Source organism: Varanus komodoensis, unplaced genomic scaffold (genome assembly GCF_004798865.1).
Source record: "Varanus komodoensis strain SLA01 unplaced genomic scaffold, ASM479886v1 scaffold2, whole genome shotgun sequence".
Lineage (NCBI taxonomy): Eukaryota > Metazoa > Chordata > Lepidosauria > Squamata > Varanidae > Varanus > Varanus komodoensis.
The window spans coordinates 8,325,821-8,346,763 of NW_025335568.1; the positions used below are offsets into that span (position 1 = coordinate 8,325,821).

Genomic DNA, 20,943 nt, shown 5'->3' on the forward strand with positions numbered 1-20,943 from the left:
AGGTCATAATCAACACCTTGAATTGGGCCCGGGCTTCAATGGGAAGCCAGTGAAGCTGACGGAGGACTGGAGTCATGTGAGCATAACGCCCCGTCCCCGTCAGCAACCTGGCAGCTCTACTTTGCACCAATTGAAGTGTTCGGACTGTCTTCAGGGGAAGCCCCACGTAAAGCGCGTTACAGAAGTCTAGGCGGGAAGTCACCAGCGCGTGTGTCACCGTCGCCAGGCAGTCGTACTCCAGGTAGGGGCGCAGCTGATTAATCAGCCGAAGCTGAAGGAAGGCGTTCCTCGCTACCGCTGCCACCTGAGCTTCCAAAGAAAGCTCCGGGTCGAGGAGTACTCCTAAGCTGCGGACCTTATCCCTAAGAGGGAGTGTTGCACCATTCAGGACCAGGTCAAATCCACCCTCTCCGAAACCCGATCCGCCAACCAACAGGACCTCCGTCTTGTCTGGGTTGAGTTTCAGTTTATTGGCCCTCATCCATTCCCTTACCTCGGCCAAGCACCGGTTCAGCACAGCCACTGCCTCACCTGGATTAGTGGAGAATGAGAGGTAAAGCTGGGTATCATCAGCGTATTGATGATTCCGCAGCCCACACCTCCTGATGACCTCTCCCAGCGGTTTCATATAGATGTTAAATAGCAGAGGGGATAGAATGGAGCCCTTATATTATATTTTTGTATTTTAATCTAATGTTTATATTTTTTTAATTTAATATTATAATTATTTTTAAATTTATTGTTGTAAGCCGCCCCGAGGCTTCGGCGAATGGGGCGGCATAAAAATGTTTTAATAAATAAATAAATAAAATAATCAGTGGAGAATCTGGCAAATTAATTCCACTTCAGAGAATGTAGGCCAAAGCCTGGGTAGCAGTTCCTCCACCTAACTGTCACCACAACCTGGCCATGGTCTCCTAGCAACCAAAGGCTTTATGGTGTATGGGTGAATGAATGGCTGACTTCAATGGGCTGATGGAAGCTGGAATCACATAGCTTGTGTTATTCTTACTTCCTTTGCAAAGAAGCAGCCGAGACCTTCATCTCATCAACATAAGAGCTTCCCCACCCACCTTGCATCTGTCAGCATGAACTCCACCCCATGGTGAGAAAAGAAAATTTAGTTGAGTGAGCGTGCAGGAAGGATTCTCATTAGCTTTGTGGTTGTAGGTAGACAGTAGTTGTTTTTGTTATTTTAAGAGATACATCTTTCCTGAGGTGTTCAGACATCATGGAAAGACTGGATCTAATCTGGATCTCAGATTAAGTCTGCTTTTTGAACTAGGGTGGCCATGCACCCTACTTTGTAGAGAGCAGTCCTCTGTTTGAAGTCATCATTTGTAGGGCTGTCCAATCCAAGTCTAGTTTAAAAATCAACACTCATGTTTAAACAGTCAATGAGCAGTTCTGAAATTACCCATCAACTTGGAGAACACCCAGTCCTCCCAATTGTGGTGAGACATATTGCAATTATGTTTAAATATTGTTCCCTACCTGTAAGACAACAGACATGAAAGATTGTTGGATTAGTCCTGGGCTTATTAACCCATAAACAGCCCAGAGTTCCTGGTTTGAACTTCACAATAACAGCAGCACTGATCCTGGGTTATTTGGAAAAGCAAAAGTGGCAACAGTGCTGGGATTTTTGCTCTCATGTGACTACACTGATTGCTGGCTGATTTAACCTAGGAATTGAGAGTCGCATGTACAGACTGGGTTGTTTTCTCTTACAGATGTATAGGAATATTGTTTTTGTGGTCTAAACAGCATTATTTGTGATCAAGGAATCTGTTCTTGATGAAAAAAGCTACTGCAATTTCTACACCTCTAAAACAGTGTTCTACTGTTCTTTGGTGGGTTTTTGTACATACAGTGGTACCTCGGCTCATGAACGCCTTGGTTCACGAAGACGTTGGGTCATAAACTCCACATTGGGTGGCAATCAAGATTGCAGCCATCTCCCCCCCCCCCCCCGAGTGGGGAGATGGTAACGATCGCAGTTGCGTTCATGCAGGGAAGATGTGCGTGATCACGGGCACGCTCCTGCAGGAAAGACGGGCACAATCTCAGCCATCTCCCCCCCACCAACCAGCACAATCACGGCCATCTCCCCACCTCCCTGAGTGACTATACAAAAAACAAGTGACAATAGACAGATTTTTCACCAAAATTGAACCTGCAGCTACCTAAGAGACAAAGGAGAGAGGAAACCCCTGAAAGAGATCTCCCCAGTGTCCTTATGGAGGGGGACTCTCCCTCAAAACAATAACCTCCCCCCCGACCTAGGTTAGTGTTCTCCACTGTACTGTACAGTACTTTGTTACTTTGTTGTTCTTTGTCACTTTGCTTCAAATTTTTCTGATTAAAAAAATAGTTACAGAATGGATTAACCTTATTTACATTGAACCTTATGGGGAAATTTGACTTAGGTCACAACCAATTTGGGTCACAACCAGAGTCATGGAACAGATTAAGTTCATGAGCCAAGGTACCACCGTATATTCTCATAAGTACAATCTATATACAGACTAATCTTGAATAAATTGTACCTTGCAACAGAAATTATTCTGGTACCAATTTAGTAGGAAACTATATTTGTGACATCTAAAAGAAGGATTCAAACTCAAAGTGAAAAGAAGATTCTGATGGCGTCAATGTATGATACATAATTGATTAAGTGCGGAATTTAACATTGAATCACTTTATTAATCTACAGTGGGCTTTCACCAAACCAGGAATGGCAATATGCCTCTAAACAGAATGGAATATAAATCAGTAAAAGGAAAAACTGGAGTCATGTCACAGACACAAAACAGTTCAAGGGAAAATTATTAAATTGCTTTCTCTCAGCCATCCAATCCGTTTGTAATCTGGTACTCTATTTATTTATTTATTTATTTATTTATCACATAAATTTATGTACTGCTTTGCCATGAATGAGCAAAGCAGTTAACAAAAATAATAAATGCATGAGCTATAACAAAGAAGGTGCAATAAAATAATTGCTGCTTGAATATAACCATACTAGCTGGTCACCCCTCAGGGAAAGCCTGCATAAAGAGCTGGGCTTTGAGCAGACATCTCAAGATCGAAGTGGAGAATGCTGCCTGTTTGAGGCCAAGGTGCAGCAAGTTCCAAATGGCGAGTATGCCACACCAAATATGCTGTTTTAGGTGCTTCTGAGGCCAAACTCAGCAGCATCGGATGAACTCCTCCTGAGTAGCAGAAAGACCAGGCAGGAACGCAAGGGAGGTGATCCACGTTGAGAGCAGAACCAGTGTGGTGCCGTGGTTGGAGGGTTCAAATCCCCACTTGACCATGATGCACACTGGGTGAATTTGGTGCAATTGCTGCAGATTCTCAGTCTAACTTACCTCACAGGACTGTTGTCAGGATAAAATAAAGAGGAGGAGGACCATGTACATTGGGTTCCTTGCAAAAGGAAAAAGGCAGGATATCAATGCAATAATAATCATCATGATCATAGTAATAATAATAGTAATGATGATAATAATAAATCTCTCAGAGAGCTTTGGCTATTGGGTGGTATAGAAAAGACATGAAAAGGGGAAGGGGAAGGAAAAGGAAAGGGAGAATCATTAAACTTTCTGTGTAGTTTATTGGCAACTACAGGGCCAAGTTCCTCTTAGCTTCCATTCACAAATTCCTCTGTTGTCATAGAATGGTTGCTATCATACCATTAGAATTGTTCCTTAATTGAGAATAGCCTTCAAAAGTTGATGTTTCCAAGAAGAACGATCTTCAAATTGTTGTAGCTCACATGCTGAATATGAGTCAACAATGTGATGTTTGCCTGCAAAAAGGGCAAATGCTATTTTAGGCTCTGTTAACAGAACTATCACTTCCAAATCACATGAAGTACTAGTTCCCCCTTACTCAGCACTGGTCAGACCTCATCTGGAGTCTTGTACCCCAGTTCTGGACATCACCATTTAAGAAGCTGCAGACAAACTGCAAGGGATCAGAGGAGGGCAACAAGGAGGATCCAGGGACTGAAAACAAAGCCCTGTGAGGAGACATGGAAAGAACTGGGCAAGTTTAGCCTGGAGACGAGAAGACTGAGGGGAGAAAGGATAGCACTCTTCAAAGAGGTGAAAGACTGTCACAAAGAGGAAGGGCAGCATCTCTTCTCGAACATCCCAGAGTGCAGGACACGAAATAATGGGATCCAGTAACAGGAAGCTGAATTCCAGCTAGATATCAGGAAAACTTTCCTGAGTGCTAGAGCAGTATGGCAAAGGAAACCACGAGCTCGGGAGGTTGTGGGATCTCCCACTTTGGAGGCATCCACAATGCAACCGGAAAGCCACCTGAGAGGAACGGTTTGACTTGGGGTTCTGCACTGAGGAGGGGGTTGGGCCCGATGGCCCTCTGACCCCTTCCACCTCTTCTATGATTTGCTTTCAAAGGAAACAAGCCGAAAACATGGGGCCCTTGAAGTCAGCCTGTTTCCTTGCATCAATAACATTTTTTTTGTAGTGTTCACTGATTCTGTAAGATACCCACCACAGTGTAGTGCAGCCTGGGCTCACAAGGACTGAGTACTGGTATTTTCTTGTGAAGATGTCATCTGCCATTCCACCGCTCAGAATTCCCTGTTCCAGCCAAGCTTAACTTCAGGCTTCACAATAGCTGCAGATGAATGAGGGAAAGGAAATGAATTTTCCCAGCTGCTGAATATAGTTCCTTGTTGTAATGTAAAGTATTTTGGGGAGGTTTGGTCCTGAATGAGCAGTTAAGACCCATTAATTAAAAAAATAGACCATGCAGCAGTTGAAAACTCCTCCACTAGGTTGTTCCTATAGAGAAAGGCAAGTGCCTACATTTTGAGAAGTGCTTGCACTTCAGCATGTATCCTTGTGCAACCACATTATTTGCTATCATCTCCACTGCAACATGCATTTCAGAACAAGTAGAGGTGAGTGCAGCTGTAATGAATCCCTCTCAAGGCACGGTGCCACGGCACTTCCTCAGTTTTCCCTCTTTTCATGAACCATCAGTTCATGTGCATTGACTGGACTGCATGCGAGATCAGCGCAAGACCTTCATACCAGTCACCTGACATGTCATTTCAATTACCAGGATCTCTCTCTGCTAGTTTGATCCCCTGCTGAATGCCATCTCCATAATTTCTTGTCACTTCTGTGAGCAGAAGGAGGAAAAGATACAAAGCAGCCTGCGTGGCTGACCGTCCACTGCAAAATATTATGATTGACGCAGGAGTGGCTGTACCGTTTGCTAAGCAGATCACTGAATTCAGTGCTAGATTCCTGGAATGACATTTAGCCCCCGGACGATGAGATATTACATTACTGTGGCATTTGTGAAACTTTTTGTTGATTTTCAAAACTGTTTTCAAGGCTTCTCTGTGATATGGGGTTTGGATAGTTGGGATCACAAGAAAAATTACATTGTGAAGTATCATTACTGCTCAGATTTTGTGGCTGTGTGTTTTGCAATGGCAAAGACAAATACATGCTGCACTTGAAGATATTCAGGCCATTGAAATCTCTTAGCTGCATAATTGTCATGTTGCTCTGATGTCATAAGTGGGACTTTCATGTCCTTGGTTTAATCATGTCAGTGAAACTCATAACCTTACAGAGATTTTGTGCTTTGACTTAGCTAGTCATGTAGGTTTTCCAAAATACTTCCTTCAATTTTAATTCTCTTTTACAGAAAAAATAGTATTTAAATGTATTAGGCTGTGCCTCTCTTTAGGAAGGAGTGGTGTTACAAATTCAACCCATGCACATGGGTTTTGTGGCTGGTAGATCTTTCCTTGATGGGATCTACTAAAAAAAATGAGATTTCTCTGAAATAGTCTGAGTAGAAAGTGGCAATCATTTGGAAAAGATGACCCGAATATCAACTGAGGGGCAGGGGTATGTTTATGAGAGGAGAAAATGGGGAAAGGATAGGAGCCATCTAGAGAGACACATGCAGAGAATTAGCCAAAGGCTAAAGCCAACTTTCGGGCACTGGGTGCTTCCCCCTTGGAATCAGATGTGGGGGTCCCCATTGTAAGTGTGGTCCCTCCAGCCATGCCCTGCTTGAACATTTGTAAATAAACCAAATATTACAAAAATGCCGTGTGTCTCTGCAGTGATCTTTCCTTCCAAATGGAAGCCAAACTCAAAACTGGGGAGCGCATAAATGTTTTGATGGACCAGAAATGCACACCCCAGGTTGCACTTGAGCCTGCAGATTCTGAAGAGAATTTGTTAGCGCTCATTTTGTTTTTTGTGCATAGAAGTTATCCAAACATGCAATGTATGGTGTGGTATTCATTTTAGTCTCAGAAATGCTGGTTGAGGGCAGAAAACAAAATAATAATGGCGTTAGCATTAGAATTCTGCTAAGAAAGAGGGTTGACTTTCAGTGGAGATGGGTGCTATCCATGCTGGGATTCATTTGTTTTAAACACTGACTATAGCTTTTTACTTCAGGTATAAGAAGAAGTTGCCCTCCAAGTACTTTCAAGAACGCATCACTAACAAAGAGAGGTTCTCGGATGCCCTCAATGCCCAGCGCTGGAGGTTTCTGAAAAGTGGCCTGGATGATTTCCGAAATGGCTGCCCTCGTTCTTCTGACAACATAATCATTCATGGCAAAAGGGGCCCTATACCAATAATTGTGCATTACAAAAATACTGACCATTCACAGATTGTGCCATATAAAACCAGAGAACAGCAGAACAAAAGCAAAGTCGTCTGCTCTAAGCTGAGTGCAGCACAGAAGACCAAGAAGGATTTCATTGCCCAAACTGAGCGCTGCCTGAACCAACACCCACTAGCACTTTATCCTCATCTGGAGGAGAGTATGCCCAAAGAGGTAAATAATCCCCAGCTCACCATCAATCCACTGTGCTCATCCTTACAAGGCAGACATTCTGCTTTCCTTTGAATTTTCCATCTCCAGATATTTCTGCTTGACCAAAGTATCGCCAGGGTAGATATTCCCATACTTTGCATGAATGCAGATTACAATCCTAACATGAAAAAGATGAAAGGTGGAATACTGTGCATGTTGCTCTTAGCATTCTCCAGCCAGCATGACAGGCTGTGGAATGCTAGGGCCTGTAGGCCTTTTTCTGTTGCTAAAAATTGGTTTTTGCAAGGACCATGGCTTAACCCCAAGTGTTCAATATCGTGAGACAGATCTGTGACACAAATTGAACTAGATATGCCACATTGGGCGAGTTCACATTTCATGCTAACCCATCCTGTGAATAGCCAACTGTGGGCTGGTTGTTTACTGAAGAACACCCGGCAGACACTTACACTAATCATGGCTGGTCTCCCCTCCCTCCCCCCCACCCTGCCCAGCTTCCCCCCACCCTGTATCCCAGGTGGTTAAAGCCTCATCTCCTCTCTCTGCCACAAATCTGCACGTTTGCTTTGCATGCTTCAAAAGCATCTGTTGGACTTGTACAGGGCTTGTACAGGTAGCCCTGCACATCGGCATCCTTACCTGGGGAATGGCCTAGGAAATGTCCTCTGTGCTTTGGCACCTTCTGTGTACATTGACACACAGAAACTGCAAAAAGCTTTATCTTTTACTTTGATTTGCCATGACAGCTGTCAAAAGGTGGGCAAGGGTTTATTGACTGCAAAGGTTGTGGCCAGCACAACATCCCCCTCCCCTTTGCTTCTTCTTGCGATTGTGCATCTCCGAAGCCTCTGGGTGGAAAAGTGCAGGCCAACCCTTTAAGGAGAGCTATCAGTGTTGACAGCTGTCACATCCAGATTTCCCTTTAAAAGAGGCTTTTTGACAGGGCTTCCCAGATTTATTTTCTTTTTGACATGCATATGCATATGCCCCTCCCACCCCCCATTAGTCCTGTCCAAACACTTCCTTTTAAAATCTTCATGCTCCCATAAGAAAGTGACTTATACTTTTCTACCTTCCATAGGTTGTCAGGGTGGCTTGTTGCCCATGAACCATCCATCCTGTGAGTAGTGGTCTAGGTTTCTACAACAGGAGAACCCATGGTAGCATGTCACCCATGATGGGATGTCATGTCATGTCATGTCATGTCAACCCAATTAATGTGATATATGATTGGAAAGAAAAGCGCAGATTTAGTTATACTTGAAGTCTATGACTTCTGATCTTCAGTATATCCTCCTGCAACACAGTTTCCAAGAAATTTCATCAAACATGCCTACAACATGGGATTGTTCTGAAAGGAGGAAAACCTATTGGTAAAGTATCCCAGACCTTGGCCTTTCCATTACTTTACCCTCAGCTTTTTCGTGATGTCATGAGGCTCCTGGACCCGGAGATGGATCTGACCAGAGTCTCCCCTGATGAAAGCAAAAGTGAAGTGAATATCCCTGTTCCGCATGAACTGCACTGTGAAACGCCACCAGAGATCAGCTACAGCCCCCCTGTCCTGTGAGTACTGGAACAAGTGAAATGTACAAGGCAAAAGCTAGTGGCTTCCCTAAAGTAGCCCTTGAAATGAAATCAGGGCTGTGATGTGACTTGAAAATGAGCACAAGCCATGCTGGATCAGACCCCAGGTCCATCTAGTCCAGTACTCTGTAGACACAGTGGCCAACCAGCTGCCCACAGGATCCCTCAAGCAGGATGGGTGCAAGGTCTCCTGCCCAGTTCCTCAGCAGCTGGTGTATGCAGGCTTGCTGCCTCTGGTAAAGGTGGAAGCACAAAGCCAGCAAGGCTAGTAGCCACTGGTAGCTTCCTCCGTCATGACCCTGTATAATCCCTTTTTACAGCCATCCAGATTTGTGGCTATCACCACTTGCTGTGGCAGCACATTGCATGGCTCAACTATACCTTGTGTGAAGAATTATTTCCTCTTGCTTGTCCTAAACTTCCCTTAATCAGCTTCATGGGAGGATGCCAGGTTCAAGTGTTATGGGAGAGGGAGAACCCCCCCCCCTTTCCCATTGTCAAAGTGTACATCAGGTGGTTATGTTTTGTGTAATGTACTTCTACATTCCTTTTAAGTAGCAATGATGCAACAGCTTACCTGCATGTAAGAAGAGGGCAGGGAAGACTTGCTCTGGCAGGTCCCCCTTGTTGCCAGGGAACATCCATTCTGCTCTCTTCCCCTTTCCTTAAAACGAAACCACACGAAATGATAAATATCTGCAAGCCATTTATCCAGAGCTCCCACAGCAAAGGTGATCTCCAAAGTATTCACTGCCTTGATCCATCCCAAGGGCTGGCAATGGCAGCTGAACTCATAAAGATGGTGGGTTCCATTTTAGGGGTTATACTTGTCGGGGCATCTTGATAGCAGCCGTGAGAATGAACCTGGAATTCAGTAGGGAAGACACCTTTTGCCTTGAACCTCAACAGTTTATTGAAAGATCACTCAGGCACCCTCTGCAATTACAACAGCGCTGCTGGGTAGAGGCCAGGCCAACTACAAGCCTCCAGAACATATGCACGATGTTTTATCGGTTCGGAGTCACATGTCATAGCAAATGGTCAGGTGATGACGAAATAAGGGGAGCATAGTGAAAAGAATGTGATTGCTTAGCAGAGACTTAATACAATAGCACTGGTTACAAGAGATTAACATAATGATCACTGAGGTACAGGGATTATTGTGGGACTTGGCATGCAAATAAGGGTGATTGCCATACTGCTAGAAAAACTTGTCTGGCCGCCTCAGCAGTTTTGTTTGCTGTTAGCCCAAGAATAGACAAGGGTTAACTTTCCTTGGGAGCCCCATCCTGCAAAGGCTTTTACAACCAAAGGTAGTAGCCATCTCTCTCAAAGGAGCAGCTTTGAAAATAACGCTAAACAGAAGTCTGCTTTGAAAGTCTGGTACTTTCTGAGAAAGAGGTACAGAAATGTTGCAGGTTTGATTTTAGAACACAAAGGCACATATAAGCAACCTTTTCCTACCAGGATGTATCTGAATTTCTCCAATGCACTCTATACTAACATGGGAATCCCATGGCAATTGAACCGTGTCATTCCTGCCTCTTTCCAGTAACAAATGAGATATGAAGCAGAAGTAAAAGGAACAAATCTAATTTCAGGCCTGTGGAGAATGGATGGATCTAGAAACAAGCAATTCTGAAACATTTCAGCCTCAGGTCTGATGAATCAGTGAGAACTGACAATGTGTAATGTTGCAGGATCATCATTCGCAGACATTGGAGTGTATTACAGATATTTGATGCTGCTTATGTCTTTCTTGTGTCTTTAGACCCTGGTTGCCTAAAAAGAAGAACCCGTACACATGGTTTAGCAAGCAAGAGGTGGCCGAGAGAGAGAGGGCAGCCAAAATAGCCTATGTACCTCCCTTGGATGAGAATGTAAAGCGTGTAACGAAGGAGTTCTGTGAATGGGTCAGCGCAATGGTAAGCCAAGAGATGCGTAATTGCAGGAGTACTGTATTTTTCGCTCTATAAGACTCACCTGACCATAAGACGCACCTAGTTTTTAGAGGAGGGATCCATGGAAAGCTTCCTGATAATCACAGGCACATTCCCCATCACTTCTCCATGGGCTTCATTAAAAGACGGGTTGCCATTTGAAAACACACACCGACCTGTGATTAACAGCTCTCACCTGCGCCGGAGGAGGGGAGCGGAGCAGGGGGACCATGCCGAGCACGTGCTGGCCAGGTGGTGCCACGTGGTGCAGCCGGGCCGGCAGTGTGCCAGCAGTGGTCTTCCGGGCGGCGCAGCAGCGGCAGGTCTTCCCGGGCGGTGGGGGTGAGCAGTCCATCTCTCCGTGCAGCCGGCGGGTTAAAGCTCCTCCTCCTCCACACTGCTCCCCCTGAGTGGCACAGCAATCACCTGCGTCGGGGGTGGGGGGCCGAGCAGGGCGCACTGAGCGCGTGCCGGCCAGGTGGTGCCACGTGGTGCAGGCGGCCGGCAGCGTCCCGGGCGTCGGGCACACACACATTTGCTCTGTAAGACGCACAGACATTTCCCCTTACTTTTCCCCTTACTATTTTTCGCTTATAGAGCTAATGGACACTGTAGAAGCTGATTGTGCGTTGTTTCTGAAATCAGAATCTTGAAGCACGTGATGGGGGAACTTAAGATATATTGCTTAACTTCTTGCAATTGAGTAAGAAGGGAAAGGAAATTAAAAGGGCCTCTCTGAAGCGGCCTGATGATTCAGCAACAATGAAAAGTGACAGTACAATGAATATGTAGCATGACATTGTCAGCCTTGTGAAAGATCTCCCGCTTTGCAAAGATGTGCACAGCCAGCTCAGCCATTTCCCAATTCACTGCCCTTACGCTTAGTGTTCTTTAACTTATTAATGTAAGGCAAGAGGCAAGGGGAAGAGGGAGAATCCAAGAAGGGTGCATTCACACTCGAATTCTCATGCAGCTGCAGTCTCCCCTAGTGTAAAGCACTTCGGTTTTGCCAGCACTGTCAGTGCCTGGGCAGTGGACATACTCTTGTTTACTGCACCCCCCCCCCCTTCATCTTGGCACGTTCTGCAGCTCAGAGACCTTCAGCTGTTGGGCGCTAGAGAAATACAGTAAATACAGCAAATAAAAACATGAAATCTGGACTATGTCTCTGTCAACTGAGATGAAGCACGTCGCTGCAGAATCTGCAGTGGAACACACCACTGCTGTTTTGGAGGGGTATGTGTGGAGGACCCTGGCAGGCAGGGCTGTCGCCCCTCAGGAACAAAGGTTGTCACCAGTTCCTTGCCCATTGACCACAATGTCACTTTCTAGAAATATCTTCCCCAGTGAGCACTTCCCATGACAGAAAAGGTTGCCTCCCGAAAGTCTTTGTTTGGCTTCTCATTCCAGGGAGGTGAAAAGTATAACATCGATGAAGCCACGGTCATGAAGTTGTTCGATACAAGCTATGAAACCACAGCCAAGTCCGTGGCACCCATTAAAATAGTGGAGCTGTATCATGTGCCGCCAGAACTGAGGGAGTGCCCTGAGGGAATTCCATGCCGGAAGAGTATTCAGAGCCCCGACATGGTAAGTGGGCCAGAGCAAGTCAGTCCGAAAAGTAGGAGATAACAATGCAGGTACTCTACACACACCTTCTAAGACCTCATCAGGAGTGTTGTGCTCTTGTGCAGCTTTTGCATTTTTGTGCAGCAGTATTTCTCCACAGGGCAGAATGGCTCAGTGCTCACTCTGTTGTCCCCCATGGGATCCAGGTCCAGTTAAAGGGCTGTCTTACCGCTGGGATCTAGAGTACTCAAAGGATCACCAATCTCTGTAGATATCTGCCTGAACATTTAGATCTCCTGAGAAGGTCCTGCTCCATCTGCCTTCACCAGATGAATTAGGGTCGGTAGGGTAGAAGAAGCGCCTTTCCCCACAGCCCCCCAATGCAGCTCCCCCCCCCACAAGGTTTCAGTGTCAACCTTACAGAAGGAACTACCATAGAAACTGTCCCAGAGGCTGGGAGGAAGGGGGGCAGGTCCAGTTTGAGAAGCAGCCATCCATGGCCTTGGAGAGGTCTTTCTGAACAATCCCAAGCCATTATCAGAGAATTGCTCTCTGATTGTATGCTTTTAAAATTTAATGTTGTTTTTGTGGTGAGCTGCCTCAATGTGGAGCTACTTCTTGCAAGACGTGCCTTTCTACCATTGCTGCAGTCCTTCAGTGCCCCTGTATAATAAAGCTGACAGGAGCAGGCTCTGACTAAAACCAGTTCTAAAAACCCAGCAGGTGCTTTATTTCAGTGTGTACTTTAGGCCAGTGTTTAGATGGATCATGCTTATCTGTCCCCTGTGGTTGCCCTTCTCCACCCCACTCCAACTGCTGCCACTCTTTCAGTCAAGCTTTCAGGCTCCCGAGACTTTTGATCATCAGAGAAAAACAAAACTGAATGTCAGGTTTAAATCAGAGAACAACAGCTCTGTTCAGCAGCCTGCCTCTTGCACAAAACAACGCTCTTATATTGCCCCATTCTGGCTGTTCTACAACACTACAAGCATAAAGATTCACAAGTCAATAGCGTCTCTCTTCACTAGTATTAGTGAGATCTCACAAATCTGCAAATGTGGCCATAACTATCATCTGTAGCTAAGTGAGGAAGTGGCACATTCTTATCACTCTCGCTTGTGCTCATTCTTGACCCATGGCTACCAAGAGGCCTTTGCCCTTTGTTTCCCAAGTGTGCAAATAGGTCTCAGGTCAGTGTAGGGTCACTACACAAGCAGCAAAGGGTCCCTCATGCTGTTTGTGACACCCCAAAGTAATTTCTAGAGGGCAAGAATATTTGGGCAGCATTCTTCGCTGGAGAAAAGACACAGGATTCTCCAAATCACCAATCCTTGAAGGGTAAGAGGCCAAACTGCCCACACCTGGCCTCCCATGGGTCAGGTAATGCCTGTGGGATTGCCCCCCCCCCCCCCATAGCATGATTCCACTCCCGCTCTTTCTGTCCTCCATGCTGGGCAGGGAGGGAGGGAAGGGACTTAGCTAGCACTGCAAGCAACGGAGTTCTTCATGCTGTAGGCTGAGTCCCTGACGTTGCGCAGTGCACAGTGTCTCCGGGGACAACTCGACCTGTGGAAGCAGCTCAGCTCACGGCAGGAACAGTGGCGACACCAGGAAGCCCCAGTCTTTGTGTGATGTGCAGCACCTCCTTAGGCACAAGCTCTCCCACCTGGGCCTCTTCTTTGCACCACCAACAGAGACCCAACCACCCACATCCGTTATCCAGTAGCAGGGGAGGATTTGGTGTGTGTGTGTGGGGGGTGGAATACCTCCATTTGTTAGGGGAGGATTTCTTCCTGGAGGAAAATATGTGGGATATAGGTGTAATAATAACAATGACCCAGGAGGCTCCATACTTGACCAGAGAGTACAACTGCAGTTCTGCACCTTTGCAATAAAAACTGGATTTAATCAAGACAGCAAATAAAAAACACAACCGATTAAACATCTGAGCAGCAGATTTAAAACCAGATTTAGCAAATGCCCATAAAAGGCCTAGGAAGATTTTAAAAAGTCTTTGTCTGCCACCAGCAGAACAGCGCAGGCCTCCTTGAAGTGGGCATTCCCTAAATGGTGCGCCAGTAAAGGTGCTTCTGCATCCGGCAGATGGCGAAGATGCAACCTTTTGGTGCCTGCATTTCTTAGTGCCTGCATCTTTGGTATCTTTGGCCCTTTGCTGTTTGCATTTGAAAAGGGCTACGTGAGGACTGGGGCCAGTGGCCTGTAAACAGTGCAAGCTCCCCAAACAAACCCAACTCCTCCGTGATGCTTGGTTCAGGAGCCTTCTTCCAGAGGGAGGAAGCATGACACTTACTGCCCAACAATCCTTTTTTTCAGCTTGAAGAGCCGCTGGGAGATAATTATGAGCCACAGGGCAGCTGTCTTTTCCCCTTCTCTGGTCATGCAGCTGCCAACTTTGTGATGGCAACGCTGATTGGAAACCCTCCAGGGGTGCAAGAGCTGCTTGGAGGATGATTTAGAGGAATTGGGAGGGGAAACACCAGAGTGCCCCTTTCCTCACTGCTTCTCTCAAAGCTCCCACCCACACACACAGTGTAATTAAGCTGTAGTTACACAAATTGGAACATACCATGCACTTTGGCTCCATGGTTGTGAGTTGATTCAGAAGTTCAGGTGGCATAAGAAGACCTTTTCTTCAGCTATGAGGGTGATAATAGCAGCCTAACTTCTCTGAGCCTTATAACTATAGAATGTATCTGAAGTGCTGTGAACAAACAGATATAAAAGAATAACTAAATGATAAATATTATTTGCTAAATATTATTTTGCCATGATGAGTCATCATAAACACAAGACACATCTTTACAAAATGACCAAGAGGTTATAAAAACAAACCTAATATATATATTCTTGTTTTAGAGAACAGCTTCTGAACCGAAATGGGAGAAGATTAAATATGGAGCCTGGTACCTTCACCCAAAAAAATGGAAAAAGAAAAGAGTAGGCGAGCAAGATGAAATTCCTGAATCTCTAAAAGCTTTTCTAAAGCTAAGAAAGAAGAAGGCACAAAAGGTACTGGAAGTATCCACAACACTTTGTGTTGTGAAAAGTTACAGGCGATCCCGAAGGTCAGCAGGGAAAATGAGGTACTGTTTGTGATGGTGAAAGAAAGCACAATTTTCTCTTGCATGCTTGCACTATTCTGCTGTACCACAGTGCCATCTAGCTGTAACATGGTGGAAGCACAAGAGAAGAAACGCTCTTCAGCTAGTGCTCAGCTTGCAAGTCTACAATGAAACTGAAAGGAGATGCAGCAGATTAACACCTTGTGTAGGAGAGCCCCATGTCTGTGAGTCTTGAGGAACCATCAATGCCACAGGATTAGTGCAGAGAGCAGCTCCGCCCATGGTGTGTCTCTGAGATTCACTCCAAAAACTGCAGACTTCTCTTTTGTCACCTCCTTATACATAGTCCTGCCTTGTGGCTCCTTCCCTTGCCTAGTGCGAAGATAGTGAGTCATCTCTGCCTATCACTTAACCTTCCTTGAACCATCCTAGCTCCCACTGGGAGGCATTCCTTCTACCTTCAGAGGTGTTCTGCTTTTGGCGTCAAGGATGGCAGCATTGGCATGAATCATGAGGGGTGATATTTTCCAATCAGCATCTTCTAACTGTACTTAAGTGTTCTTTCATGTGAAAAAATCAACCAACTGTCTTGCAGGGTGAAGGGGAAGAAATGCCACTCCATGGAACCTATGCGTTTGAGAAATTCCTTGACGCAAAAGGCTACAGGAAACCAGCGGTGAGTACGGCCACCCAGCCACAGCCCACGTAGCTGGAGCTCCGCACTGGAGTCACAGCTGCTTTGGTGTTGAATCCAGGCTTGGCCGCACCTGTGACCAGCTGACGTCTCACTGCAATAAATAGCCGTCCTCTGCACGTGACCAAGTCTGGATCCAGCCCACGGTTTTTATGTTGGCAAACGTGTTCTTCATCACACTTGTCCAGTTTGTGACCCACCAAAACATATTTGGCCTACTGCTGGTGTGGCTGGTGCTGGCTGTTTAACAGCCCCCCGTTTTTGCTAAATTATCACATCCATGATAGGCATCACACAAGCTTAGCCAGAACTGTACAAGGCTCCCGTAGGAACACAGCCCAGGACTCTCAAATGAGGGACACTAGTCCTAGAAACAGCAGGGACTAGGAACAAAGCTCCATTCAAGAAGCAGGCATAATGAGGGAGCATCACATGATGAAACGCACATTCTAGCCTTTTTATGCACATTTCCATCACCGGATTGGCTGAGTATCTTTATGGTTGGCGTGGATATGCCCTTTAGAATCTGTTTCAAACACAACCACCTCAGTGTAGCTCTCTGACAGGTCCTTACCATGGAATACGGGGAGCATAGAGTCGTGCAGGAGCTAATACTACCAGGTCTGGCTCCAAAACTTTTCTGTGATTGTATTAATAAACATTTATAGGATCGAGCTGTTCCCATATCCAAAAGTTCTGGCAATCTAACAGAGAAAGCCCAAACTCAAAACACAAAGAAGAGCAGGGAGAAAAATGCTGAAAAAGAGAAGGCAACCAGTTCTTCAGCTGAACGCATGGAGAAGCTTCATGAAGATAAAATAAAGCAGTTTAAGAAGTCCTTTTTCCTTCCTCCCATATCTTTGAAAAAGGATTTTTTCTACTCGCCCTACAGACAATTTAAAAATGAATAAACTGTTTTAGACACCTCTTGGAGATGTGTGGAGTCCAAAGATACATGTTGTTCCCAACTGACGCTTCCTCTTTGTCTTGTTTTCAACCCAGTTGATACATTCAGGAGAAATGAGTGGCGAAGTTTTATTGAATATAGGCTGCACCCCCTTGAGCCCCTTCACCAGACAAATATTACCTCAAAGAGAAATTAGCCTCCTAGCAGGGTGGGGAAATTCTGCCTAGTTTGAAGCAGAGAAAGTGGCTTATCCTGAGCACAGGGCTCAGACATGCATTAACCGGGCTAGTCAGGACTTCAGCTAAAGGTAACCCTTGATCCCAAACATAATTCTCTTGGTCCAGCAAAGAGGCATAACCTATGAAATCTGGCTGCTGTATATAAATCTCTAGTTTGAGTAGGAATGGAATGTCACAATTGGTGTATGTGCAGGCCCTTCCTCTGATCTATCTGCTATGACTATTGTTATGGGATTCAATAGGGGAAGCAGCCAGTATGTGGATTAAGTCCCTTCAATACTCAGTCTCCACCTGCTGGATGGGACTGCAGCCTTTCCAGACAGGTTTACATACAAACTTCAAAGGTTGTGTGAGTGCTTAGCAGCACGATATGGAATAGTGACCTTTTCAAATCTACTCCTGACTAATGTTGGTTGCTAAATATTTCCTATACCACTGATGTGGAAACTAGGTGCCTTCAGATTTGTTGGACTACAACCCTGCCCCTCATTTTGATGTATTGACGTAATGCTTGAGGCAGTTGTCAGAAAATGGTTAATGTTGTTGTTGTTGTTGTTATTATTATTATTATTATTATAACATTTCTATGCCGCCCCTTGCCGAAACCTCGGGGCGGCTTACAACACGATAAAATACATTGAAATACAATAGCACATAGGGTTAGGGTTAGGGTTAGGGGAATGTGGCATGGAATATTAAGCCAAGAAATCAGTGTTACTGCAACAAAACTATAGCCCTCCATGTATCTTATTTCTCCATAGCAGAATAATTTGTGTATTTGTCTGCTTCAGTTTCTTCTGCAGATGTTGGCTGCATGTAATTCTGACAAGGCAGTAGAAGAGAGTGGACATTCCTCCAGGAGACTATCTGTGAAGGTCCTTGAAGGCTTTAAATCACGGTCTTCCTCAATTATCTAAGCACCATCCTAGCCAGCTATGCTTGTTTACATTTTTATAGAACCAAGCCAGAAAATGATTTATAACAAGGGCACCAAAACTGTCTTGTATTTTCCTCCCTTTCCTTCACTGGAACCTGCTGAAACTGACATGTTTGTTAGGCACGTTGAGAAATTAACTGAGAACATGGAAGGCCAAAGATAGACACCTGAATACAGATTGCCTGCTAAAAGGTTGGGAAACTACCAGAATGTTTAATCTTACCTATTATTCTAGAGTGGAAAGTGTTATTTGGATTGTAATATGTTTTAGGAGAAACACACTATTTATTGTAAATATGAATGTAATGTGGTAACTCTGCAACATACAAATTCACATATTGGATTTTAAACAGTAGCTATACCTAATAAAATATCTTATTTCACTGATCTGTTGGTGACCAAGATCATTTCTTGATTTTGAACTTGAGAGTACCATGGGCATTTTATTTTCATGATAGAGCAGATATGGGCAGGATGGCAGCGGGAGAGAAAACTCGTCATGTTTTGATTGTAACAAAAACCACACAAGCAACAGAGCAGGCCGCAGCACCTAAAAATTCCAGTTAAGACTTATTATCCAAGGTTTGGACTGAGCTGAAGCCTTTTATTCTTCTGGGAATGGATCACTTCTCCCAAGTTCCACCTGTGTTTGATCTTTTCTGTGTTCTCTCACTTTTCTCAAATCCAGTTTGTAGTGATTTAAACAACTTTTTCATAGAAAATGCAACTGACTAATTCTTTTTTCTACAGGTATAGAGGAAGGAACTACTGACAGTGCTCTAAGACTCATTGCTGATTTCTTCTCATTGTTTTTCCCTATGTTTATTTAGATTCAAAATAGAACTATTTTCAAACAAGACATAATATTGAAAGGAAAACAAATTCCTGTTCTGCTGAACAGGAATTAAATTGCACTTTATAGTCTCTGGTTAGGCTGGCAGTTGTCTGTACTGCTGCTATTGCACAGAACTGAAAGCAGTAAGATGGGCAAAAGCTGCAAAATCAATGCTGCAGGGACGTCTGCTGAACATATCTTCCTTCTGAGTACATCTCAGGATCTTTGCTATTGAAATGAGCCTTATTTATATATTTACTAATCTGGCTGCTGTATTCTGTACCAGCTGCAGCTTCTGAACCATCTTCAGGGGTAGCCCCATGGAAAGTGCATTGCAATAAACCAGGTTGGAGATGACCGGAGTGTAGACTACTGAAGCTATGCTATGCCTGTCCAGCTGGGCCACCAGCAGAAGCTGGTAGAAGGTGCTCTGATGCCACCCACGCCGTAAGTAACTAAGATGGATAAAAGAGCAGCCCCAAGCTACCAACCTGCTCCCTGTTGGATAATATTCCTACTTCCATGTGACTGATTACCTAAAGGCATTAAATAGTCCTAGTGCACATACACAAATAAAATTAAAAGTGAACAAGAATGCAAGCCAGAGAGTGTGTTAAACATTTATGGCTCTCACTGATTCACCTGGAAGAGATGTGTGTACTCAGTGCTTCCTTAAAAAAAGAAAAGAAAATTAAGGTTGCACTCCTATGTAAGCACCTGGGAATAAATATCATCTAATTCTCTGGGACTTCTAAGCATGAGTAAGATAGGGCTGCACAAGTTTGTTTTTATTTTGGGTTGGCCCATGTCCCAAAAAGGGTTCTGCTCTGAGGAATGTGACTTGATGATTGTAAACATCACCATGGAACTGCTCCTGAGACTATCCACAGCTTTATCTGCAGGCACTTGCTGGCAAAAGGGTGGCATTTCACTCTTATAATACCAGCAGCTTGGTCCTGACAGTCACTAACAGATGTTATGTGGCGAAATGCTTTACAAGACAAATCAGCTGCCATTACAGTGTCCATTACAGTGTGAGAGGGTTGGATCTGCAAGTAGAGGGAATTTGCAGCTTTTACTGAAACCCAAATGATCATCTGTATGAATTCCAACACTGCCGTAAGAAGTTCCACCATAGATATGTTACTATTAGCGATGGTCATGAGTTATTCAAAGCATACTCAGTTATTTTCAAGTACTTTGGGAGATTTTTTTTCCAGTTAATTAAGAATAGTAAGATCTTACTGAATATGGGGTTTTAACAGTATAATCATATGCTTTTTTCTTCTGAATTAAGTGCTACTGGCTAGAAAATGCTGGGAGCTGAAGGACCTATTATGTCCAAATGTGGATTTGATCATGCCTTTATTTTATGTAAATTAATATAGAATTGCAATGTTATGCTATATTTTTAAAGGATTGGTTACAGACATATCCAATAATTTCCACTTTGCAAGACATACAAACTGCAGAAAAGTAGCTGTGTTAAGTCTATTAGAGCTCTATGAAATTACAGATAAATGGCATGATCCTGTACATATTTACTGTGATGTTAGTCCCATGCAGAGGAAGACAGGTTTGTTTTATTTTTGAATGTAAGTTCTAGAGAGGCAGGCATTCACTCCTGAGAATTTGAGGCTGCCATTGTGAACACTGGACACTTGGCAGCTATAAATTAAAATGACATTTAATATCCTGTAAAGTTAAAAGCTCTGAATGACACAGGAAGAGTATGAATCCTGCTTACTGGAAATAGATTCACACAGACATCCAATTAGCCATTCCCTTTTTTAATGAGATAGCTAGGAAAGAGATCTCATTAGTGGGTCTTAGGATTCAATTTAGGACCATTATTGGGTAACGGTAAAGAGAATAGACTGGAAAGAAAGGTTTTAGAAAGTTGAGGATCATTTCAAGCTTTTGAATCAACAGCTAATGGCTATTTTGAAACAGAGATTCTCAGCTAACATTGAATTGCTGGAGATCTGTAAAGTCTGCACTGTAAATCTTCTTGAGCTCAACTTCCTTGGCTGTTGGTTTAATCTTTCACCAGAATAATCTTTTAATCCTGTCCTAAAATCTGACATCACTGTTTCAAGAGCAGCATCAAAATGGGTGATAAAATTAAATTAGCATAATTGGTAAATCTAATTTGTGTTAATTGGATCTGATAACCCTAAGGAGACCAGCCACCCACTCCTCTGAAATACTTTAGCTCTCCAGCCTTTGTTACAAATAAAATCAATGTAGCATTAAGAAATCTAATATAGTGTGTGAAAATTTTCTTTTAAAAAAAT

General features: G+C 44.2%; 1 protein-coding gene across 1 annotated transcript; it reads left to right on the plus strand.

Annotated features, from left to right (window-relative positions):
- The first annotated feature begins 5,877 nt into the window (after positions 1-5,877).
- On the plus strand, positions 5,878-17,791 carry LOC123022625 (protein FAM47E-like). Its single transcript, XM_044428481.1, has 8 exons — positions 5,878-5,906; positions 6,471-6,855; positions 8,273-8,421; positions 10,214-10,367; positions 11,793-11,972; positions 14,829-14,981; positions 15,630-15,710; positions 17,666-17,791. Exons 1-8 carry the CDS (start codon positions 5,878-5,880, stop codon positions 17,789-17,791), a joined length of 1,257 nt encoding a protein of 418 aa, XP_044284416.1.
- Positions 17,792-20,943: the final 3,152 nt, after the last annotated feature.